At 36.3% G+C, this 27,372-nt stretch overlaps 1 protein-coding gene across 1 annotated transcript; it reads right to left on the minus strand.

Moving 5' to 3' along the window:
- Window positions 1–2,030: 2,030 nt before the first annotated feature.
- Window positions 2,031–26,268, minus strand: Mcm3 (minichromosome maintenance 3). Its single transcript, XM_071595193.1, has 16 exons — window positions 26,184–26,268; window positions 25,938–26,050; window positions 25,478–25,686; window positions 22,249–22,379; window positions 21,115–21,214; window positions 19,680–19,818; window positions 18,338–18,604; window positions 16,529–16,693; window positions 16,097–16,295; window positions 14,393–14,541; window positions 12,140–12,322; window positions 11,511–11,664; window positions 11,136–11,276; window positions 8,063–8,236; window positions 6,786–6,982; window positions 2,031–2,380 (listed from the first exon to the last, which is right to left on the minus strand). Exons 1-16 carry the CDS (start codon window positions 26,253–26,255, stop codon window positions 2,188–2,190), a joined length of 2,586 nt encoding a protein of 861 aa, XP_071451294.1. The 5' UTR covers window positions 26,256–26,268; the 3' UTR covers window positions 2,031–2,187.
- Between the last annotated feature and the right edge of the window lie 1,104 nt (window positions 26,269–27,372).

Genomic DNA, 27,372 nt, shown 5'->3' on the forward strand with positions numbered 1-27,372 from the left:
GAATGCTGAAGACTGTGACAATAGGTAATAAAATTAGGCAATAAAGGAAAAGGATAGGCAAGGGTTTGACCACATGAAGGGAAGTAAAATATATGTAGTTTTGAAGAAGGGTTTATTTTGGTGACGGCCCAGGATGTATCTTGGGCAATCTGGGCTCCAAAACCTACTTGAAGTGATAAACTACCAAATTATAATATAGGCAGGGAGGCAACTCATGGATTATTGTCACATGAAAATTATTAAAAACATTTAAAGATGGGTCTTTTTCCGATGACATCAAGAACATAATACAAACTCCAACGTATTATGGGCGGAGGGATCACAAATACAAGATTAGAGAGATAGACTGCAAGACTGACAGACTTAAATGGTCATTTTTTCCAAGAACAATAAGGGACCAGAATGCTTGTAATCGAAATCCCCCACTAGTCGGCTTGACATAATAAGTATTAACCTACAAGGTAGTGACTGCGCATGGCCATACTAGCATATTTATACATATTTTTTGCAGGTTCCCCCCACCTTTCCCATCCATTTGAAAAACCTAACCCCCTCATCCCTTCCCTTTCCTCCTGGTGCTGCACCCCCTGCCACACAACTTTTTGGTGGCTTGCAGGGTATTGATGTAGATATAGATGAAAATCACTATAAATTATGCACAATTAACACTTACTGTGTTAACTGTTATGTATATAGACAGAGACATGTATATATGTCAACTGTAGGGTTATACCTGAGGAATTCAATTCACACGAAAAAATCCAGTTAGTCTTCATCATGCTCTAACTTAGATTTAAAACCAGTTGGTGGCTGGTCTTACTTAGATGTTCAGCAAAGAAGTTCTATAAAAAATCTCATGGTTAGGGTCCAGTTAGCACTTTGAGCAACCTAAAAAATTTGGGTCCGCCATGAGCTGAAGTGCTGTTCTGGGAAAAGAGATGCCCTTACCCTAATTCCACCAGCAGCTTAGCAACACCCAGAGCAGGAGGTTAATGGACCAACTTCCAAGATAATATGAAATCAATAGGGAGTGCAATAAATAGACTTCAACAAACTCTTAATGTTCTCCAAAAGAAATTGTGCAAAATCAGTGCTATAAAATTGACCTCCCATCTCTGCATTTTGATTTGCACACCATGAACCTGTGAGTGCCATAGTATAAGTATGGTAAAGGGAAAAAATTCTAATCAGGAATCAATGATTCCCATGTCATATTACCAATTTACATATCCAATTCTTGACCATAATTTCCCTGAATATGGCTGTTAGATTCTCCTGGACTTTTATAATACAAAAATACTCCCTTGTGGACATAGACAGCCCAACAGTTAATGTAATATTTACATTTAAATGTCGCAAAGTGTCTATCTTCTGCTGCCATGGTACCATTCTTACATATTGGCTTTGAAATCACTGTTTTATCACAATCCATGACTTATTTTTTGGTTTTAATTTTTCCTTATTTTGCTTAACTTCATTATTTGATGATTTTAGCATTCTTTGAAAATTTCCATTGGTTGGATGGTAAATTTTGGCTTCATACAGTTGTTTCATTAGGTGTTTTTTATCCCCTTCCCCCGGAAGGATTCCCTCTCATCAACTTCCTATTACATGAATTTCAGTTCAATGGAGTTTTGCCACACCTAGAGTAAATCATACCTTTGAGGGCTGGCTAATACTCTCCTGTGAAAAAGGGAAACTCTAGACACTAGAAAAATAAGTGAATTGGTTTTTTGCATTTTTTCTATTCATAATTTATTGTCCAAGATATAAATCATAAAAAAGTAACCTTAGGTTAGTTGCATTTGTATGCCCCTTAAAAACATATATGTATGTATATTGGGACTAACTTCTCAAAAGAGCTATAAAAGATAAGAAAAAGAGGACAATTTTCAGAAATTAAATGCAAAAACCTTTAACATTTTTCATTAAAAAATTAGAAAGTTTTACTTGTACTTTCCATTTTGTTAAACATTAAATGTGGATCAAAATTTATGAAGTAATGATGGTGTAATAATTTTTTTTGACAATTTTACATATTGATAGAAACTACCCCATTCACATTGGAAGATAAAATACTTTATCCATGAACAAAGGCAGCCATTTTTTTACAAAGGCACTGATGAATTGTAATTACAACAGAAGTATTTGGGATTCAAAATCACTTATGGAATGTAACACTTTAGTTTAGATGAGGAAAAGAACATTATCTGCCAGCATCACTTGATTTTGCTCAGTCATTCTTGCTATTGCTGTTGATACCTGGCCGGCGGTCAAACTAAGCTCATCACCAGCCATGGTGTTGACCCGCCCAATGGGCAGTGACTGACATCGCTCATTCTTAAACAGATGGAATAGCTTCGTTTTGAAGGCACTGAGTCTGAAAGGAAAGATTTTTATTCACAAAATCAGAAAAATTATCTACACAGCAATGCACAAAATAAAATGTATAGGGAGGAAAGGTTGCTGGTTGGAGAAATTAAAGATTCAAAGTTAATTAAAAATATTCTACTCTTTACTTATTTCTCCAAATTAGTCACCCCTATTTGCACAAATTTTGGTACATAAAGAAAAAGGAGAGACTAAATTCACCATAAAAAAAACCAATGCAAGCAATAAGTACATGTAATATTTGAATGTTCTCACTTGATTTCATTGTTCAATGGATAACTATTTGGCACATAGACCATACTTACTCAATTATTTTATTTGCTTTTTAAAACTATATTTCATACATGCTGCCAAGGATGTTTTTAAAAATTTAAAAAAGACAGCAAAATTATATTTCATGTTGAGAAAATATTTAGTCCCCAGTTTTACTTGTACGTGAATAAATTCATAAATGATGGCCATTCTCAAAAATGTAATGCTTTATAATTGTTCACATGAATTATGTGAAGTGCAAAACTCCCATGCATTATGTTAACTTTTTAGTGTCATTTAAAGTTTCATCAAAGTCATTTTACTTCAAGCTCCTATTTTTCCTGAAGGAAACCTATTCAAACACATCACCTCAATTTTTAAAATACCATGCATGCATCTGAACATATGTGAATATAATTTCAAAAATTGTTATTTTTTTATGATCAATAATGATTTTTATGCTCAGCCACTCTAGATGAATTGGGAAGTATTTTTTCCAAAGCCAAATGGTTTGATCAGAATTAAAAAATTAAAATTATAATATTTTAGCAATTAATTTACTTCTGCAAGATTTACACCATAAAGAAAATTGCAGTGATGGAAGGTTTCATTTTTCAATGAAAAACTGGTTAATTTTTCAGGACACCATGGCTTGCAGTAGAATTCATACAACTTTTCCAAAAATTAAGTTTCAGAAATAGGGGGATTTCTTCAACTTTAATATTCAGAAAAATGTGGTATTTCTAGCAAACTAAGGATTTCACTGCATACGAATGAAAACGGGTCTTGTTTGCAAGAAAAATAAAATGAACAATATCATCTGTATTAACTTTATTTATGTAGTTCCACACCTAATACTGTTAATTTAAAGTTTTACTTTCAGCATTTAAAATTTTGATGTAGGCAATGACTAGAGCAAAATAACTTTGCATTACAATCCACTGTGTAACTAACAACTGCAGAGAGTCATTATACGAGGGGGTACCCAAAAATAACCAGAATAGTGCCATGGTTGGTGGAGCTAACGTAGTATGTATTTCTTCCAATAGGTGAGCATAGCGCAAATCGTTCCGAGTTATTGAGTTTTTCCGAGAGGCATTGTTTTCATCTGGGAAGGTTGCGTTTAATCACAACAATTCTCTTGTAAAAATAGTTTCGCTTGCTCCTTGTTTTTTGTCATGGCAGATTTAAGTGAACAGCGCGCCATGGCAAAATTTTGCATCCGGCAAGGGGAAAACGCCACAGAATCTGTTGTGATTTTGAAAACAGCTTACAAAGATTGTGCTATGGGACAAACTCAAGTTTGCCAATGGTTTTCTTGTTTCAAAGAAGGTGAAAAGTCACTTGGCACAGCCTCATTCAGGACATCTGTCAACAACAATCAAGTCAGTGAAAAAATCTGTTGCCTCACCGAAAAAAAGTATGTTAAGTGAAATCAAACCACAAGACAGGGCTCATTTGCTTTTTCGATGTAAGACGAAAGACTGGCACCATGACTCATTCTATGTCATGGTCTCATGTAGCCATTTCAGTGTGCCAGTTTTTAGCCAAAAACACCTCCCTTGCCTACATTCCTTATTCACCTGATATCACTCGATGCAATTTGTTCTTGTTTCCTTGCATGAAGGAGGACATGAAAGGCCAATGTTTTGATGACATTGAAGCGGTAAAGAAAAAAATAAGGCAGGAGCTGTTGGGCATCAAAACATAAGTTTGGAAATTGTTTTCAGGAATGGAATCGCAGATTGAACCAACGTATCAAGTGTAATGGAGAATGCTTTGACAGTGATAAGGTTGTTTCATAAAAGAAATTAAATATATAGCTTTAAAAAAATTATTCCGGCAATTTTTGGGTATCCTCTCATAATGCTATTATATATATTATTATTATTGGGTGCCCATTACCATTCAATAACAAAATCAAAGAGTTTTATGGGGCTAGCAATAGCATTTTAGGGAATTTAGTTGGTTCTACTAAAATAATAGGAGGGTACTCTGAAAGGTTCTCGGAATCACTACCACATGTCAGCACTACCGCAATGAGTTTCCCACATAGTATTAGATAATGCTTATTAAAAAACACGTAATGCAGCAGTGATCTGGGAAGAGATCAGTGATGCGGACGCCTCTCCATTGTTATTTCCGTCTCGTGATTTGTGAAGATGGAAAATATTAAGATTCGAGCAGGGCTTTAAATACTTTGTAAAGAAAGGCATGAAAGCGAAGGAAATTCATGCTGACTTTCAGAACACTGGGGGACTCGGCTCTTTCATGTTCAACTGCTGCCTAGTGGACTAACAAGTTTCCGTAAGCTTGGTCGGGACATCTTAGATGATGATCCATGTAGTGGTTGGCCAAAATGTGCCCTTACCCCAGGAATCATTGCAAAAGTGTATAAAATGACAACGGAGAAACGCCGACTGAAAGTGTGAGAAATTCCTGAAATTGTAGGGATGTCATCTGAATGGGCATATCAAATTTGAACCGTGGAATTGGATATGAGAAAATTATCTGCCAGATGGGTGCTATAACTCTTGTTTCAGGATCAGAAATGAATCAAAATGGAAATTTGCAAACATAGTAGTAGTTTTTTAGGGAAGGCGACAACTGAGGTCATTTGCGCCATAGGGGAGGGACAGGAAAGGATGAAGGGTGGAGAGAAACCCGGCGTCGGCATTAGCTTACTCTTAACAAAAGGCGCCAAGGGGTCCTCAGTTTAACATCCCATCCGACGGACGGCGTACTCACTCAAAGTGCCCTCCACAAAGCACCTCAAGTTGGGATCGAGATACCTCTGAAAAATATTCAACACCGCCGGGATTTGAACCCACGCCCTCTAGGTGGGAAGCCAGGATGTTAGCCCCTGCACCATCTCGATCCCCATTTGCAAACATATCTTTGACTTATTTTAAGTGCAACCTACAAGATATTCGGCATCAGTTTGAGACCACAGATGAAACTTGGGTTCTCTACTATTCTCTAGAGACAAAAAAGCAGTGAAAGCAATGGAAACATGTTGATTCACCACACCAAAAAGGCAAATGCAATACAGTTGGCCAGAACGGAGATGTTCAGTTTTCTGAGATGTAATAGGGATCCTGCTGATTATCTTCCCATAGGTTAACAACAATTACTGGATAATACTATTCTTACCTCCTGGACCAACTACAGCAAAAGATACAAGAAAAAATGGCCAGGTTTGGCAAGGAAGAATGTCATCTTTCATCAATACAATGCACACCCACATAAATGGGATAATGGATAAACAGGGCAAGTTCCGCAAGCCAGCACACTGAATCTCAAGTGGAAGGGCATTACTAAATAACAGAATAGAATTTGTATGCATGATCAAGTAACAAACGCATTACATATTTTAGGTCACGAGGACAGAATAATGGGAAATTGTCCAAAGGAGTTTTAATGAAATCTTTAAATCAATTCAGCCCAGATACTATACATTTAAATGCCCCAAGAGACATCTTCATGATGCAGTGTTAATTAATTTAAGGCTATGTTACTCCAGTTGATACGACAGCAGTCTATGGCTATAGTCAAATTGAAATGAAATTGATTTTGTAATTCCACACACTTTATTTAAAAACATTAATATTACTTCCATAAGTAGAAACTTGGCCATTCTATAAACTTTTTAAGCCTGTTCGCAACTATCACCATGGTGGGATCAAGTTTCAACGTATAATCGCACAGAATAAGTTGTTCTGCCCTGTAATAATTTTGTTGGATCAGCACTTCTAAGATGTTTTACTAGGATCTTAAAAAAAAGTTGGATAGCAATTTTCAACCACTAGAAAGTGGAAAGAAATACAATTCTATATCGAGGCTGATACAGAATATTATTTCAAAAATTGTGCTCTAATGCTTTAACACTAAAAAATTATAGAGATTTAAAAAAAATGTTGAAAAAGCCAACTTCTAGTGAAATAGATACAAACTGCAATTTAAATGCTTTATCCAAAACATCAAAACGGATACAAGAATGCCACAGAAAAAAATTCGGAGGGAACTTTCTGTGCCCTTGGCCAGAACACTAGCTATCCCAGAATGCCTATCATCCTAATTCGCCTAAACCTCCATAGAAGGTGAATATGTTCACATTAAAACATTTAGGAAATGAAACTTACTGCTCATTGGTGATAGGTTCCTTTTCCACTGACGAGGTGCCACTCGTGGATGATGTCTCCATATCAGCTTCTCCTCTCCTTGACCTTGTGCTAGCACCTTTGGCAGGGGATGGTGTTGCTTGCTGCCCAGCCTGCACTGCTAGCTCCAGGTCACCCATCTCGTCCCCAGAGTCAAAATCAAAGGGATCCCCACTTTTCTAAGAAACACAGAGAAGTGATCAGTGGGTAGGACTATCAATAATAAAAGGTTACACACAAAAGTAACATCATGGTAGGGATCTAAGAACGGAAGCTTATTCTGGAATATACTAACGATAAATGCTCAAATTTATCATTTCACTCTTTCACCAACTTGCGATGTGAAATCATTTCTTGGTGAAAGAAAAAAGTCATTATTGACAAAAAATTGCAATTTTGTGACAGTAGCCTCTGGCACTCCTGAAGAAAGCATGATCAAGCTCCTCTTATTTTAAATGTACACCAATGAAATTAATCATGGCCACACTACTATACTTAATTATGCAATGAACTACTTTTTGTCTAAATTATTTATTTTTTGTCTTGAATTTTTTTTAAATTTTTTATCAATTCTGGCATGAAAACTTCAACTTTACTAGTAACCTTATGGACTGGAAGATATGTATGGTATGTCTTTCGATTTGAATTTTTTTTCATAGCTGCTGCTTATTTTCAAGATTTCCATTGCCAACAGACGCAACATTCTTTTCCCAGATTTTCTCCTCTAGCGTTTGAAGTCATTATGAACTTTTCTGTGAAGCATTCCTCATTGCTGTGTGTGCCAATGATAATCCGCCATATCTCTTATATAGCTTCGTCGAAGCCAGCGTCCAATATGGCCAATGGCAAAATGTAAACTGATCTCACAACGGAAAGAAGCAATGTTCTCTTGTATCATACTCCCAACTTACATATCAAATTTCCTCAATAAAAAATCTTCCTTTTTCTAATTTTTTTCCTAAATTTGTAACAAAATTGAGTGATTACTATATCCACCTCCAAATCACCAAATTTCCCAATTCAATGGCCACCAGTGGTTTCTGCTCATAAGCCTCATCTCATACGGCAGACACCAGAGGAAACAGTCTATTAAAATAACTTTAATTTTAATTTTTCCTTTACATAACATCCAAGAATTTGAGAATAAGAAATTATACCTGATATCCAGGATCTAAAATACATACGTAAAGGACATTTTTAGAGTCAATTAAAAAAAATTTTAATCCCCAACTTTGATTTACAAATGATGTTGTGATTACCCTTTGTCCACCTTTCCTGGTTCGCTTTGTCTTCTTACGCCTTGGTCGGCCACTTGCACCATCATCTCCCCCATCACTCTCCCCAGCCGTGTCCCCAGTCAAACCTTCTGACTGTGATTCCTGAGAATCCTCCCCATCATGTCGCTTCCTCTTTCTCTTCTCCTTTTCCAGCACCTGAAAAAATTCAATATCATCCATTGGTTGAAATAAATCTAAACTGTACTCTCATATTCACTGAGATGTAATGACACATTAATGTATGCAATGATTTTTACTTCAGACTAGAATATAAATTTTTCACCAAAATTATCACCATTAAAATGGTAATTATGTGACTTAAATTCTCCCCTATTTTGGTTGTTACATATATTTATGCCTTGGTACTTATTTTCTTTTTTAATGGTTTATGGCTATTATACATTAAACTCTTGTGAGTGTAATACCTCATATAGGCCTTAAAATGCCTGTGACATTTGATGAATATCTTTTACCCAGAAACTCTTTCAAAATCCAGGTAACTTCTACCTTTCTACAAATTAAAAGCTAATTTAAAGCCATACTATTTCCAATAGGTACTCAATTATGAGGGTAGTTAGAAAGGTTCTTGGAATCACTACCAGATGTCAGCTAACACAATGAGTTTCCTGCTTAGTAAAAGGTAATCCTTTAAGAATAAACATGTAACGCACCAGTGCTCCAGGAAGAGATCTGTGATGTGGACGTCTCTCTATCGTTATTGCCGTCTCGTGATTTGTGAAGACGGAAAAAATTAAGATTCAAGCAGAGATTATATACTTCGTAAAGAAAGGTATGCCAGCAAAGGAAATTGAAGCCAACTTTCAGAACACTCAGGATGACTCTGCTCCTTCATATTCAACTGTTGCCAAGTGGACCAATGAGTTTCAGTTTAGTCTGGACAGCTACTAGCAGACTACCATAGAATCGGGATAGTCTGCTGTCGGGACAGCAGATGAAACTTGGGTCCACTACTATACCCCAAAAGACATAATAGCAGTGAAAGTAGAGGAAACATATTGCTTCACCACCACCAAAGAAAGCAAAGGTAATAAAATCAGCTGGAAAGGTAAGGGCTTCAGTTTTCTGGGGTGTGAAAGGGATTCTGCTGATAGATTATCTTCCCATGAGCCAACAACAATTACTGACAATCCTATGCTAACCTCCTGGGCCAACTACCTACTAAGAAAAAAAGACAGGTTTGGCAAGGAAGATAGTCATCTTTCACCAAGATAATGCAGGTCCACAAAGAAGTGTCTTGACATGGCAAAAATATGCAAATTAAGATAGAAATTGTTACCACGTCCACTTTATTTGACTGATTTGGCTCCATCAGATTTCCACCTCTTCCCCAAGCTCAAACTTGGGGGCCTGAAGGAATTTGATGTTTGAGATGGGATTAAGACGTAGGAACATCCCTGGACTAAGTGCATTGGGGTACAGGGAGATTACATTGAAAAATAAAATAGTTTCAATGAGGTAAGTCGTTCATTTCTATTCCATTCCAAGAACTTTTTTAATTCCCTGAGTAACTTTACATTGGTGGTTGCACTGTTAATTTTGATGGTCACTTGCAAAATGTAACCGGGAAAACAACAAGAATGTAATGATACCTAAATTTGACTTCTCAAGGGTGAATGAAGTTGAAGTGACCATTTGTACTACAAAACACTCAATGGAGACAAAAATGCATTTGTTGGATGAAGCAGCAGTTGATAGCCTTTTGATGCAAATATTAATGAAAACTAGTTTAACGAGTTATTCAGTCTATCCTGAGTGTGACAGCGAAATGGTTTTTGGATAGAAGTGATTCAAATCTATTTGCTGTAGAGACTTTATGCAAGTCTAATGTGACGTGCAAGTCACTATGTGTACTAATTAGTATGAGTAGGCCATAGTTTTGCTAATTTGTTATGGGTATTTCCTTTTAAGTGAATAAATAATCTGGTATAAGATTGAACCCTTCATAATGCTCTAATTTTCCAGTGGTTAAACCATTGACTTTTGACTTTTTTAAACTTGCAACTTTTCTTTTATAATTTAATCTAACAATTATTTCAGCTGCAATCGAATTGGATTTTCCATACTGAATCATATTGGCATTGAGTTGTCTTGATAAGGTTCTAAAAGTTACTAAAAAAGTAATTAAATACGGCAATTTTAGGGAGAGGAGATTACTTTACATGACACTCATAAAGACTATAACCTCATTCAATAAATTACTGATGTTTGTTGCTATTTTAGTTTTAGCAGCTGTCGTAAAGGTCACTGCTCCAAATATAGATTGAACACAACAATGAATTATAGTATGTCAAACAAATACAATCAAAACACACAAAACTTAATTTGTGGGAATTTATTACACAGTTAATGAAATTTTTTTACTAAGAAAATGACAAAATTACGTCAAGTAATTAAGGAGTCAATTTGGGCCCAACAGCTCTCTGAGAAACTACTTATGAAATAAGACTTTGTATGATATGAAGACCAGCCTCACACTTTTTAATTAACTTGAGGGTAATCCACTATGTGGTGTAAATTTCAAAGCACATGTTCCTCCGATTCTTTTCATAAAGGGGAAGTATTCAATATTTAAGGTGGAAACATGTCGCGTAAATGACACAGAGATGGACTATGTCCGAGTAAAAGTTACCTTTGGTTTCAAGTAGTAAAGGATAGATTTTAATCAGCTTGAACAAGCACGAAATATATCAACTCACATGGCAACCTGAAGTTATCTAGCCATTAAAAATAAGTTCATTTTCATTTTACAAGAATAACTCAACACAAACCTGTTAAATATTACTTAAAATTCAATGCAAGTCATTCTAACTGTGACAAGAGAAATTCAAAACGGACAACCAGGTTGTCTATAAGCAGCAAATCAGCGAATAAATTAAGGAAAAAAAAAGTTTCTTATAATAAATTGCTAACTATTGTTTCTGAATTGTTGAATGGCACTCCCTATGAGCACAATGGTCAAGATATTTCTTTTGCGCCTGAACATTCACCAATGGAGGAAAATTATGCTATACCTCTCATTTTTAGTATAAATTACCTTTTTGAAGTATGCATATTGTACTAGTTCAATAGCTGCATGAGCATCTTCCATGTCAACAGATCGAGACAAACGACTTCTGGCATGAGCGGTGGATAAACGAATCAGTGTTTCCAATGTACGCACAGTAACGGGTTGTGTCTGAAAGAAAATGTTTCAATGATAAATGATGCCATATTCACATTTAACTTAATTATAGACAACATTAAAATATAGGGTAACACTATAACAGAATTACCGACAAATTGTACATAACCATAACATCAATTGATACAAATTTCAACTATTTCTTAATCAATGAATATTTACATGTTTTATGGATTACATCATATCAAGAAAAAAAACCGTCTGCCAATTATTAAATATTTTACGTACCCTTGCAACATCAGACTCTGAAATAGCATCTTGAGAGCGAAGTTTTGAATATTCCTCAGCAATTGCTGCGGCAGCCTCACTTGTCAAGGTTGGCTTAATGCACCGGGCAATGTGAATGTATTTACGCATAAAATCAACACTGATTATCTTGTCCCTATATTGAAGAAAGTGAAGAGAAAATTTTAAGGTGAAACTAATTTAAAAAAAAAAGTTAAATGTAATTGACAATGAAATGACCCTTAAAAAATAATGCTACAGCAAGATGGCCATAGACCAAATAACAACTTCCATCAAAATGTGGCACAAGCTATAACAAGGAAAACCATCAAAATGTTAAGAATTAATCATTTGTGACATATCTGCTAATTACAAGTACTATCAAAATTTCAATATTAATACGAAAGAAAATAAGTGAAAAAGACAAAAAGTCAATCGGTTCCATTTCTTGAAAACCTAATTGATTAATACTTGCAATACTACATTAAAAAATATTGGCACTCGTTAATATTTTACTATTGAGCTAGTCTTGGGAAAATCTTAAAATAAGCAGGTCCCATTATATAATAGTTAATATGCATTATGGTTACGAGATTTAACCCCCATAAACCATTCTAACTCAAAAAACTTACGACTTTGATCTTGATGCCCCATGAAGTAGAGGGTCATATTTCTCATAAACCTGAGTGGAAGTTTCCTCTGTGTCATTTCCATTCTCAATTTCTCCATTCTCTGTATCTGGATTCATAGTGCTTAACTGATCAGCCCAAGTTGAGCCCATTGGTAATACTTCCCCATCTTGCTCCTTTGGATTCCTGAGGAAATAAGCCAAATGCATGCAAATAAGCTCAGTGTTACTGTAAGTGAGACCCTGGCACTAAACAAAAAATAGAAACATGGGACAGAAAAGATTTCCAAAACAGACCACCTTTCCCAGTTTCCACATTGAGTTTAAAAATTCCTTTCAATTAAAAAACAAAGCCTACATTTAGCACTAATGTTCAGCATAAATTTCAAGTAGCTTAACTCAAATCAGTGGTTTTCACAGTCAATGCATTGAGAAAAATGCAAAGTACCTAATTCTGACCACTTACCCAAATATTTCTGTAAAAAAGTAAAGATTTGCGACGCAACTAAATTGGAAAGTGAATTTTTAGCAACATAATTAACACTCACATAATCCACTGGATCATCAACACACTTGCATTTTAACCAAAATAGAGATACAGTAGTAGCTGTATGGCTTAGTATTGATTATAATTATTACTGACCATAGAAAATGCAACATGATTTTTTTAAGCAATCAGCCAAACCAAAATTATGACTTATCTACATAAATAATGCATTTGATGATCATTAAGCTAATCCTGCTGAACTGAGAGCAAATATATACATTTGTAAAAAAAAATAAAATCCTAATATCAGCCAAAATGTTTCACACCAAATGTACTTTCACAGAGCTACACTAAGATGAGTTGAATTAGAACATAAGTTCAGAGTATTTTTATCAAATGCTACACTTTATATGCACACTAAATTGAAGCCATTCTTAAAAATACGATGCCATTAAGTTGACTACTTATTCAACCTCCAAAGAAAAATACTCGGGAAATCACTTCATAACAATAAAGATGCATTTTGGCCCTATACCATGGTGCTACAGGAAAAAAGTCTTGATTCATTAAAGAACCAGAATAGTGAAGCAGTTTTAAAAAGGGCCACAGCTTTTGTCTGAAACAATCACATTGAATTTAGGTTCACTAATGAATCAAAAAGGTTTATCTGTCATCATTGAACGAAAGATCATCAACTCCAATCTCATATTACTATACTCAGCAAGGCCACAAGAATTTAATATTTTATAACAATTATTAAACTATATAATAAGGATTATTATATATTTAATAATTGTTATAAAATTCAATTATTATTATTCAACTAATTATCCATGCATGGATAATCCATGCCTTTCCCTTCTCAGCACACCAAAATTTTAATAAAATTACAATTGTAAAGATATTTAAATGCTTTGAAACGCTGTAATCCTTTGTTACAAATAACAGTTTGAAATACCTAACCTTTCTTAAAAGTTTTTAATGCCACAAAATCGAAAGTTGTCAATAGCATTTAATGTTTTAATTGCAACATTATTTTACTATCCATACTTTCCCATTATTGTTTCCTCTTACATTTAATAGTCCTGAGAATTCCACATTCTCCTTTACGGCAAAAGCAAATGCATTGTTTTACTAAGCGATAAATAAATTAATAACTATCTTCACAGCATTATTTTAATCTGTATTGAATAACAAATATGAATTTATATCAGTTTTTCTTAGTCAATGTTTATCCTTCCCCAATCATTTGTTTTTTTTTTACTGGCCAAGCCATTTGTTTTGCTTTTTGAGGCAAATACGTTCTGATATTCACTTGATGATAGGTGTGCTTGTGTAATCTATAATTATACCCTTATAAAAAAGGCTGAAAATCAAAAAAATACCTTTTACATTGCTAAAAAATGTGCATTGACTGCAAGAAAGAAAAAAGCAAGTCTTCACAAACAACCCATATCATTTATTTCATGACCCTATATTCTGTGTATTTCAGTTATCAATGTTTTTCCATTTATCCAGGCTTCATCATACATTCATTAGCATGGAAGTCGAGAGTTGACTGAACTTATATTAATCATTTTCTTCTCTATTTTATCACTGAATAATTTATATCCCACACTCGTAGATAACCTAACACCCTCCATATCACACGACAACTGTCAAGATAATATCACAGAGTAAGATGAAACACCATTATGGTAGTGATTATTAATGTTATTTTCATGGTGTATATTTTTTTAGACTTCAGAAGGTATTTCAATATTTACTTACCTGTATCTATGCATCCTGACCACATGGTCTGATATCTTTGAATCGATTTCTGGGTCAACTATGTCCAACATAACGAAGAGAAGATCAAATCGAGACAGCAATGAATCTTGAAGCCCAATATTTTCCATTGGTGTTTTATACTGATCGTACTGCAACAAAAAATGGAATTTTTAAACCAAAGGGCATCTTCACGCATGCATAATTGAATTCTTTCTTCACATGTACTTGTATTTCTTTAGTATTAGACAATTTACATCATGAATTTAAACATTTGCTATGCTGAAATTAAACAATCTTAATCACAAATGAGCACAGAATATGAAACAATCATCAAAGAGTGAGCTACAAAATCAAATGCCATTGCAGAAGCATAGCATCCCATCTAGTCAAAATAAAGTTTACTGCAAAAGCTCATTTTGATATTTTCAAATTAAATACATAAAATTTTTAGGCAAAAAAGCATAAATATCAAAACAGAAAAGTCATCAGACTCGCTTGAAGTAATTTCCTCTGAGATTATATTTAATTTAGGCAAAAGGTAAACCTAAATTATTAATCATGTACATTTTCCTCACCACCAGCATTGCACAACATTAGTTATTATATAATTTCCAATCAGTGAAGTCCTTTAAGAAAGAAATTTTTTACTTCTTTACAATAATATAAACTTGCCACAATTTGTGATTGCCAATGCTTCATAATTGACGACAACCTAATGTTTCTCAATCTGCGGTTATGGGAACATTATGTAAAACGTCATGTTCTCAGAGAAAGCTAGTTGATTGCTTTTCCACAATGAATTCATTTGAAATGTTGGCTGCTTAAAAATATCCGATTGGAATATCAGAGTCTAACTTTGATCAAAAAGTGGCTTCATGCATGACTATTTTGAATGCATTGCATTCATCTAATTTATGACTGCACCATTTAAGACCTGGTTGCACTCATAAGAATATTCTCTGGAGAATGAGATTAACATGGCCCTAATTTTTAAATCATGGTTGGAAATTATTCTTTAAATGGAGATGAGCTAAGGAGAGAGCAGGCTATGAAGGAATATGCATCAGATGCAGCTGTAATAGATAATTGCACTGAATTGATTTGGCCATCTGATGAGAATGAATGAGAGTCAAAACATCAAACATATGAGAGAGAAGAGTAATGGTATGAATGGAAAAGGTAGGCCAAGAAAGTTATAGGTGACTGGTTGAATATTTCAAAATAAAAAATATTGGAAGTGTCAGGAACAGAAGAGCATACACGACACAATGATGAATGTACAGAGGCTGGGACGTTCTCTATGAGAGAGCAGAATGGTAGAAATTAATAAAAGGGAGCCAGTTTTCAGAAATAACTTTTTGACTTTGTCTACCATATGGGGTATGTATGTACATGTGTAATGAAAAATTAACCCTTACTTATTATCTTAATGTAATCAAATAAAATATTTCCAGGTCTGAGTGGACCCAAATGGACCCAAGAGTACAGCCTTCTAAGTCATCATTTCATTAAGGACTTCCATATGCTCAACAATTTTCCTATCCAAACCAGTCATGATACAAATACGTCTCAGGCATTACATGGTGAAAATCGTTCATGATTAAAGAAAACACTTTCCTTTTCCACACTGAGTATTTTTATTACGATGAAAGCAAAGTGTCTTCTTTCATTATCACTGATTTAGTTGAAATATTAAAGGCTTACCCTTCCATACACAGGATTAGCTGCGGCCAGAACAGAACAACGGGCATTCAAACGTGCATGGATTCCAGCTTTAGCAATTGTAACTCTGCCCTGCTCCATGACTTCATGGATTGCAGTTCTGTCCATATCGGACATCTTATCAAATTCATCGATGCAGACAACACCACGATCAGCAAGAACCATAGCACCTGCTTCCAAACTGGGAAAGAAACAATTATTTAGCAGTATGTTTATTTCAGAATTAGAAAAGCAACCAAAAATTGTTTCCATGTTTTAAATCAAAAGTTCAGAAGTTTTCAAAGGAAATCCAGCTTATAAGATCTTTCCTGACGAACATGAAATTTTCACTACCAATTCTCCACACTTTTAGCAATCATTAAGAAGAGAAAATTCAAACGAAATTTCAGCAAAAATCCATGAGTCAAAGCTTACCGTTTCTCACCAGTTTCTTGATCAGTGGTGACAGCAGCAGTCAGACCTACACCAGATGAACCTCGACCAGTAGTTGGCACTGCACGAGGGGCAGTGCACAAAACATATCGCAGCAACTGGGACTTTGCTACACTAGGATCTCCAATCAGCAAAATGTTTATGTCACTGAATGAGACAAGAAGGAAATGAGATGCAACAGACTCCCAACAAATTACCAAAGAGATAAATTCAATGACCATGGGAGGTTATTCAATCTTATTCAAGGTCTCAAAATTTTGGCTCCATGACAATACCAAAGTTGTGACATCATTAGTCTTGATAATTTCAATTTTTTTACAAATACATTTCAGAATTCATTGAGCCACAATTTCGTTATTGTCAAATGTTGATAATGCCAAGCACTGACTGAAGAAACTAGAACCTTTCAACCTGACTTAAATAATCTTCTCACAAATGCCTTTGGTGTTAATGAATCTGATTTTATGTCAGAGACAATTAAAAAACTTAAATAATTTCGTCCCCAATTCTTATGCATACACATTTACATGCTCTAATTTTGATGGACACAACCAGCAGAGACTTGAAAAAAGTTTTACTGGTTTGGATGATATTTCACTGGGCACCCATAAGATTAGCTCTGAGTAAATCACACTCTACTTAAAATCATTTCCATTCTGAACAATCTAAATTAAAAGTTTTCATTACCTAATCTCACCATTATACTTCACACACTAGAATTTGTAAGTTGATATGCTTCGTAAGTGTAATAAGACTAAAAATGAGTGTTTAATCCACAGAGTGAAAGGTAAGGACACAAAATTTAAGACGGTGTTCAGAAGGCATATAATTTTGTGAGTAGGAAAAAAGTTGGATTATGCTGGTAACAGTTCAATGTCATTTTGATTCTAATTACAAAACATCTCATATTGGTTCAAATTAAATTAAAAAATTAGAAAATTGTCACCTCGGTCAGTATGTTCCTTTTCATGCAAATCACTTATGAACCGATGTTAAAAGGGTTATGCAAAAGGATTATTGGCTGCTGAAATTCATCGGGAGTTATGCCTAGTTTATGGACCAACAGTTATGAGTGAAGGAAAGGTTAGACAATGGTACCGTGATTTTAAAAAGGGATTAACAAATGTCCATGACGAAGAGCGAAGTGGCAGGCCCAGTATCCTGACCGATGAAATTGTTTCGCAAGTGGAACAAAAACTGTGATGTGATCGTTGATTGACGATTAATGGCATGGCTGAATAATTTCCTCAACTTGGACGCACTACTGTCTACAATATTGTCATGGAAAACCTTGGTTACCACAAATTGTGTGGTAGGTGGGTACCAAAAATGCTCTCCCACCACAAATAGCAAAGAATATCCAGTGGACGAGAGGTTTTGGGCCGTTACTAAAAAGATGGAGATGACTTGTTTTCTTGCATTGTTACTTGCACTTGAAACAGTGACTCAGTGAACAACATTTCGAAACCGAAGAGGAACTCAAGGACGGCGACGTCAATTGGTTCAACTCTCAGGTGGCGAGCTTCTATGCAGAGGGATTAAAGAAGCTGGTGAAGCATTACGAAAAATGCTTAGAAGTGACTGGCAATTATGTAGAGAAGTGCGGTACATTTGCAGCTAACTAAAAGTGCCAAAAAAATGTGTTTCATATGAGTATATTTTTTCTTGTGACCAAATGGCCCTTACTTTATGAACATGCCTCGTATTATTCCTTCACAATAATGTAATCAACATCAAACAAGAGACCTGAATTAATGTCTGCTTTAGACCATAGATTTCAAAATCCCTCACCCTCTTAGTCGTGTTCCATTGACAAGAACCTTCTCAACACCACCGAGCAGCATGCAAAGAATGGCACGCTTAACATAAGTGTGGCCATGGATGGAAGGTGCCAGGGACTGGCCGAGGAGTTCAAAGATGTTTTTTGCACCATTTGGATCCCTGCTGTTGCCCTTGTAACGGGCAAGCTTTTTGCAAATGCGAATGTCCTCCCTCTTGATTGATGGAACTGATGTCTCCTTGCTCATTAGCATGATGTTGCAGGCTATCAGGACAGTCCTGAAAAATTAGAGAAACCCACCATTAGAGGAAATAATGGACTAAATACAGATAGCTAGGGAGGTACTGAGGTTTCAGCTGCACCTAACTCTGCCACACCATTTGGGGAGCCAGTCCAAATACCTTTTGATCATGCCCTTTGTGTATTAGAATTAAGACACTTCATGATGGACAATGGTGCGGCAATAAATCTTTCTGGATCAAGTTCAACACCACACACTTATATCTAATGGTCCCTTGGCAAATAAAACTTACATATTCTTTTAAGACATAATGCTGGTGAGGAAATTCTCTGGGGATTTATTCCAAATTGGTCCACTTGGTGCAATGACAGATTCTTTGACCAGACAAAGCTGGTTGAAGTGCCGGCAAAACTTGTCGCCACACCAGATGGTTCAACAAAGAAGAAAACCCAAGACACCTTGCTAACCAATACATCAATGCCTACTGTAAATGAACCATCTACTTTTGCAAGGAAGCACCCACATTAACTTTAGAAATTCCAAATTACCAGCAAAAGCTTTATATATGTTTGATTATTAAACAGCAGACAGGAGAAATGATATTAACCCACGGATGCACAACCAATAGCCAACCACTGCTTTTCATATAGCCCGCAACAGCTGATTTTACTTTTAATAAAGATATATGAAATTTCTTATTATTTATTTTTGCACTGTAATAAATTAATTTAAAAAATGCATTAAGATTATCTGCTTCTTAGGTATTTTATGAACCCACTAATGCAATGAAATTATTTAAACCCACATTAATTTCTATATTAACTAAAATATCCTGATGTAGCCCAACAGATCAGAAAATGTTGTGTTGCCCCATGATAGCTAAAGACGTGCATCATAGTATTTATCACAAATGTTGTTATTTCAAACAATAGATGTAATAATGTCCTATAGTACTTATTGTGTATACCTGTAGCCACTTATTGTGCAGTACTTCAGATGGAATTAAATACGTGAATAACAAATACTTTCAAGTAATTTGACCATATCATGAGTAGATGTAATAAATTCACAAACCTAAAACTATCTTTGGCCTGCAAAAAGCTTGAACCCACCTGAAAACTCCAGAAGTCAAACTACCCTGTTTGTTTGGCAAGCATCTGTAATTTCCCACTATCTGAACACGGTCTCCAGGCTTACATTGATCTACAAGATCATTATCACATATAATGTCAACTGCTCGTGGTAACTGGCCTGTAAAAGAACAAATCAGAGAGTGCATATAAATAATGTGACATTACATTAAACATGTCTCATTCACGAAAGCAAAAAAAGTGATTCACTGCAGATCAATCTACATGACATGTGCCCACGTTTATAGAAAAAAATCAAGAGAAATTGGGTAGATTAACAGGATTTTTTAAAAACAGCTGTGTGAGTAATAACACTTTGAACAAGGTAGACATTCTTCATGGCTATCCATATGCATGGAACCCCAAAGAGGTCTGATGTTTGAATATTAAATAAATATTCCGGCTGATGTGTTTAAATTCATGTAGCATGCAAAAGCTATCCTATTAAAATAAAAAAAAGGCAAAAAACGACTCTCAATACCAGATATTAAGTACAAATCTCATTATAACCTGTACTAGAGGCATATTGGTAGAACAGAAACGGCGTTTTAAGAAGAAGTGCACCTAATTTAAAGACAATACAATAATTTTATCTATTCCATCTGTGTGACGAGTAAAATTTATACCTATAATATCAGTTTTTTAAGTAAATCCTCATTAATTTTTGGTTAGTCTCATTAAAGATTACTAGTGACTTTGAGTAGTCAATAGAAATACATGACGTGAAAGAAGAATTTTCAACTCCTTAAGGTGGGCATATTGCTGAGTTATGTTTACAACCACCTCCAGGGTGAGTCATTATTTTTTTGAATGATCATCAATATTTTCACCTAAAAAGTTTCATTTTTATGTGAAAACTGTACTGAGAAGAACTATCATTTGATTTAGGTTCTGTAATAACTGCAGCTATGGTCCAAAGTGAAGTTCATGGAATCAGCTGCAGTGCTATGACATGGAAGATCAATGGGAAACTTCATACTAGAATATTCAGTTTGGCATTTAAAAATAAAGGGCATTAAAATGGAAAATCAGTATGGGCACAGAGGAGTAGACAATGAAAAATTCACTTGGAATACTAAGCAAGGAAGAACAAGATGGATTAGGCACACCCTGACTCAGGGTTTTTCAGTACATGATAGGATGGCACTCCCACTTGGAAGTATATTAGACATCTAACGATCAATAGCAAAGAATGGAGGGTTGCAGTCAAACGCTCTTCAAGTTGAAATATATATGTGACATAATTCATTCAACAAAAAGAGAAAATTGTTCATTTATTAAATCTTGCACCCAGCAGTTAACCTTTACAGCTTCAGGGAGAATTTAAAAAAAAATGTAGCTATTACCTTTAACATAAACAGGGCTGCTTTTCAGCGGAAAAAATAATTTATTATTGCAAAAACTTCATATCACTTACCGGCTGGTGCTTTCTCAGGCATTTCTTGGATTGTCAGAGTTTGATGATCTTTGTAATTACACAAACCATACTCTGTTTCCAATAAATTTCCATCTTCATCCTGAAAGCAATGAGTTGAATAAATTGAAATTTCATAGGTATTTGCTTAAGATTTGCTGGCAGTAGCTTCAAGATGCATGTTCATTTCCAAATTAACATGAATTTGATCTCAATCCATAAAAAAGTATTAGAATCTCACAAAATAATGGGAAAAAATTTTAATCCACCTTTATTGAATGAATGTAAAACTCCAATAGCCGTAAACAGTTTACCTTTCTAATCAAAGTACAAATGAAATTAGTTGGCTAGCGCCACAAGTCAAGAAGGGGTAAAAGGTAAAAAGGAGAGGATAAGAAAGGTTTTACCTTTTACCCCTTCTTGACTTGTGGTCCTAGCCAACTAATTTCATTTGTACTTTGATTAGAAAGGTAAACTGTTTACGGCTATTGGAGTTTTACATTCGTTCAATACTACTAGCCGTAAGAGCTCATTTCTATCAATATCCACCTTTATGTTAAACACACATTAATTTTCATTGCAACAATTTAAGAGTTTAAAAATCATTCGCCTTGACCCAGATTCTAACCTGGATCCCTCAATGTCTGGTGGAGTACTTCAGCCAGTTAAGCTATCGATGCATCCTCTTAAACTCTGAAATTTGGGGGGCTTTAAAGACACGATAATTAATAAGTTGTAAATTTAAGTAAATCAAAAGTAATGCTTGTTGTCCCAATTATCTTTAACATGGGATGTGTAAAAATGAACAAACACACAAGATTGTTTACATGCATGAGTTGCACATGTACAATATTTGAACCCCTCATTACCTCCCTTCCCCACACTTATGCTTTTTGCCATTTTCCATGAGTAGATACACCCGTAGAATTACTAACTGGAAATAATTGTACCTCATAGGTGACGAAAATGGTTGTGCCACAATAAAGTTTGGTGAAATCTCATAAGTTTTTTCTAATTCCTGACAATAAATACCTCAATACCCAATTAGAAGTATTAACATTCAAAATTGTAAGCAGTTTATGAAGAGGAATCACAAATAAAAGCTTAAAAAAAAACCAAGAGTGAATGATAACTCACTGCAGTTGGGTACACACTACTTGAAGGGAAGGCATCAAATGAAGTCAGATCAGTATACTTCCTCTCAAGCACTTTCCTGGTTGCTGGGCAATAATGAACGCTTCGGACCACTTTGAGACGCACCAATGAACCTAAGGCAATTAGAATTAAATAAGTACATGTCACACTTTCCTTGTACCAACTAACATGATTAAGTTACTGATTCAATTTGCAATTTTTTTCAGTCTTTGATTGCCTCTGAGCAGCTTACAAGTACATGTACATTCAAATATACAAATCTGAAACATACCACAAGGAATCTATGTAACAGAGAGGCAACGATTGAAGCACAAAAAACCTGTCCATTCTTAGTTGGCACTGACTCATCCTTGGACATTCATGGAATGACTGCATTTTATAAGATTTCTACAATATTTGTGCTTCTATTATGCCTCGGGGAGCCTTTGAGCCTATTGAGATGCCAATCAAAAGTTTACAACTTGCCCTCACGGCTTCTCAAATTACTATAAATAACACAACCCTAAGGCTTAAAGTTGAACTCAAACCCATGACTTTAGGGTAGTACTTCAAGATTCTTTGAATTTTACCCGTTTTCCAGTGTCTAAATCATGTTTTTCAAGAACCTTTCCTAAAACAGATAACAATACCACTATGAATAATGTACTGCCTCCCAAGTAATATTGCTTTGAATAATTTACAAGTAGGTACACTACATTTTTACAGTATATTATGGGAAAATTAAATTGACCAACTTTGCGGATATAATTTTGGTAAAACATTGTTAAGAAGTATTAACTTTCGGAAAGAAGCAATGAATTTACTTGGATGGCATGGCTCCTGGCTTAAGTTGGAGGAACTGCTTAATTAGTACATAAAACAAAAACCACTTTGGAAGAGAAAGCGACATAAATACCATCACTGTGTTCACAGTTTGTAGAAATAAAGAAGAAATACCTAACTGACTGACATATATTTTCATTGCTGACAAATATAAACTCAAAATACAATGATTTGGAATAAAATCGAATGACTAATACTTTTATCATAGCTCAGCAAGGGGAAACTATAAACAACAAAGAAAACAAGGAATACACAGTTTTGGAACCTTTTTTAGAACGAAAGGACTCCTGGATGATAAAAGAAAGAGAAGACAGAAATATGAAGGATGAAAATATTCATTTAGGTCAACAGACTGGAGAAATAAATGGATTAAACCTAAAAAGATTTCACTAATGATGATACAATTTTAAACATAAAAATAGATAAACAGGCTAACTAAGAACATATATCAATGAGACTGGCTGCCAAAAATAGCCTACGGTTCAATGTAATAAAAAACCCATCAACACAGTAATCAACCTGAAGGTCGGTTTGGTAGGTGATGGTAGAGTTTACCCACTACTAAGCCCGACGGGGTGTGAAATTCATGCATCAGGGTAGGGGGCCAGTTCCTTACCCTGTGTAGGTTAAGGTTTCCCAGAAAGATCTGGCTTGGGTGGAGCTACATTGCACCCAGAGAGGATTGGGAATCGAACCCGGGCTCTCTGGTCAGTAGTCCAACGCTCCACCCTTGGACTACCATAACCCACGGTGCAATGAATATGTACATCAAAGTTCATTTTGTTGCTCAAAGTGTCATTTGCTACTACAAGTGCTTTCATATAGTTATTCTTATTTAAGATTATATCCTAAGACAGGTTCCACAATTTTGAAGGAATAAAAAGAGCAAGGAAGGGTTTCTCAAAAGCAATGATAGCAAATTTGAATTTATTTCAAGTGATAACATGTTAAATCATCACCGAGAATGTGGTTATCATAGTGTACTTGTGGTCATTTATAATGTGATGGCAAATGAAACTGGAGAACACAAAAATATGAATGAGAAAGCCAAAAAAGCACAATGGTTCATGACGAAGACATTCACAAGTGTGATGTTAGGATACAGATTCAATCAAAAATCATATGCAGTCATTTTCATACTCCGGATCACAAATTGGATGACCTTGAACAAGCTGAATATGTCATAGTTGAATATAATTCAACAGAGGCTAAATGAGATAATTCAAGTGTTTCCAGAGGGAATGATAAGCACACCAGTCAGGTGATGAAAAAAGTCAGAAAAAGAAAAATTAATTTTGATTTTCATTGCATCATATTACAAGAGAATTCATTTCGAAGGTTGTGTTGCCTGGCAAACTTTCATCGTGACGTTAAAACTTGGATTAGATTTTGTAACACAATTCACAAAATCCATTTAGGTGATGCCATTGAAGTACCTAAACCTTGGTATTTAAGGAAGGAAGAGGGCTTGTGGTAATATATCCCTGGCATAAAAATTAAAGGAAAGATGAAATCATACTTCGCTAAAGATGCCTTACTTATGAACATTAAGCATGGTGACAATCCATTCTCTTTCATTCAGAAATTCCACAACTTGACAATGCAATGCAAAGGTTTATCTGATCTGATGATTATACAATAGCACACCATCTACCAACAAGTAGAACCCAAACATTGTTGTAGATATTGATAGAAAAATAAAAGTTGTTGGGGAGCAAGAAAACCTTGAAACCTGAAATAAAATATCTTCTCCGGAAAATATGGTTAGGCCATAACTAGAAAGCCAACATTTAATTGATTATTGAAGGAGTAAGTAAAGGATGCTGCAGTATTCTGTACGCCAGGAGTCAATTTAGCAGGGTCATATAAATGAACTGTAAGAAGGCATGCATTGCTCTCCTCACACAGCATTGGTTGTCCATCTTTATTCGAATTTGTGAGTACTTCAGCTTTCCCATAAGCAGTTGAGATGGGCTTCCGAATGAAAAAGAGAAATCAACACTGGTAATAACAATGACTTCATGGGGGATGCTCAGAAACTCAGGTAGTGCAAGATTGTGAGCATATTTATGGAAAAATTAGTTGAGAGATTTGACCTGCCAAGCACAGCCCAGTGGTGAGGGTTATAGGGTATTGCCTCAAGTATTGAATTGATGGTTCCTAGGCGCAATCAAGGAGTGGAAAATCGAAACAGTTAATAGGTCTCCTTTAAGGCTGTAAATCCATCAGTTGTAGACCATTGGAATACATTTCTGAGGGCCGCAATTACGCAATTTCAATTGGCCCAGTCCTCAAATCAATACATTTCATCACAAGGTGATACCAGGTCCTTACTAATACTTATAATGAATCACCCGCGATTGGGAAAATAATAAAATAAAATACTTACACTTTGTGACAATTCCTTCAACACAAACCATATTGCCAATAAATCGAGAAGTGAGGCTACGGGGGGTGACATGGCGAGAACCAAAACTGCCTTCCAATCCAACAAACAATTCCTCATTTTTCTTGCCATACGTTATGTCAATACTTGAGACATACTCGTGCAGCGCACGCTGTAGGGCACCCAACTCTTCAAATCCATTTTTTAACAATCTACAGGAAAGAATATTAAATTGTTATTAATAAAACGCGATTGACTGATCGTTCATTTCTACAATAAATCATGGACCCTCAGGACACTCAGCGAGAGACTATTCCCAAACGAGTAAAAATGGAACGTGGTACTTTAATACACACGGAAAAAACTTGCACTCAAGAATTTACGAATACTTTGAGTATTAACTTTCAAAAAACGTTTAATGCAATGATAACTTCAAAATAAAAGGATACTAGGTAGTACATACGAGGCAGTCCTAGCCGGGAGCTTTTTTCTCAGATGGTTAATGTTCACTATGAGTCGGCGACCTTTATCTTCTATCATATTCTTGACAACCTGAGCGTACATGCCTTGATCTTCCTAAAAATGCAGAAAAAATTAAAAAGAAACATGAAATGGGTGTTAAATACATTGAACCTATATACGAGAAAAAAATCTCACGGTCCCTGAAATGAAAAATTGCCCTGGAATAGAATTCATTGGTTTTCCTTACCTCATCGTCTAAAAACGATAAATAATCCCTCTGATAATCCCTTAATCTTTGGTCTATTTCATTGAGGTCCATTTCCAATGCTAAATAAAATATATAAACTTTAAAAAAGATAGGATGTGAGGTGTTTGCGATGTGTACTGACAACAAAGCTGACCTAGGATTTTGGCGGGAGATGCGGCAAGGAATTCGTTTCATACTTGTTTTCTTAATTGGTGTAATATTTGGCTAATAGATGGCTCATGTAGCTCTGAATCTTAGCGGCGATTCAAAAACCCAAAAAGGAAGGCATCTGTCGGACAATGAGTAAAAAAATCAGCTGGGGTGCTTTTTAATCATTCTGATACCCACCGTTTTCATCAATTACACCATTTATTAAGATCATTTTTTACTCATATCGGTAAATATCTCCAATCGACGTCCTAATCTCCCAGATTCCCCTTCAGGTGCCGCGTCAGTCGTGGGGATCCCAGGCGGCAGCAGCCACTTGCGCGCCGCGCTCTGCGCAGAAAGCTGCTCCACCACCCCTCCTGGCCCTACCAGCCCCTACCAACTTCCCGCATCCCCCTTCCCATCGCGCCCCGCGCAAAGCCCGCCGCGGCCCACCCAAACCCCCGGCCTCCCCCACCCTCCGCGCACACACACACCCGCACCCCCTCTGCCGCCCCCCACCCTCCCTCCCGCCGCACCACCCGGGCAGGCACCGCTTCCACCAAAGAGAGGCTGCGCGCCGCGGCCTGGGGCGCGAGAGAAAGAGAGCGCGGAGAGCCGCCGGAGCAGCAGCGCCGAGAGAGGCGGCAGCCAGCGCAGGCAGCAGCGGGGCGGGCACGGCGACGCCATGACATGGCCGTCTGCGGGAGCGCGAGAAGCGGACGGCGGAGTCGCTTGGCCGGCGGCGGGGGCGATGATGCGAAATGCGTGTTAGCCGGTGCACGGACACCGAGGGTCATTGCAGCGGCCAGCTCAGCGATCGCCGGCGGCGGCGAGCGGCGGGGGAACGTTCGCGACGCTCCGGCCTCGGCGGCGTCGTCCGCGGCCGCCATGTTGGATCACCCAGCGCCTTCCACGGGAGGAGGTTGCTCGCGCGCAGAGGGCGGTCTCCGCCCGTCGTTCCGAGCAGCGGACGGGTCGGGGCCGCTGAGAGCGGCTGCGGCGGTCAGGGGTGGCCGCGAGGGGGAGGCCAAGGCTACGA

Source organism: Hetaerina americana, unplaced genomic scaffold, assembly GCF_022747635.1.
Source record: "Hetaerina americana unplaced genomic scaffold, ioHetAmer1.1.p SCAF_7, whole genome shotgun sequence".
In the NCBI taxonomy this organism is placed as follows: Eukaryota; Metazoa; Arthropoda; class Insecta; order Odonata; family Calopterygidae; genus Hetaerina; species Hetaerina americana.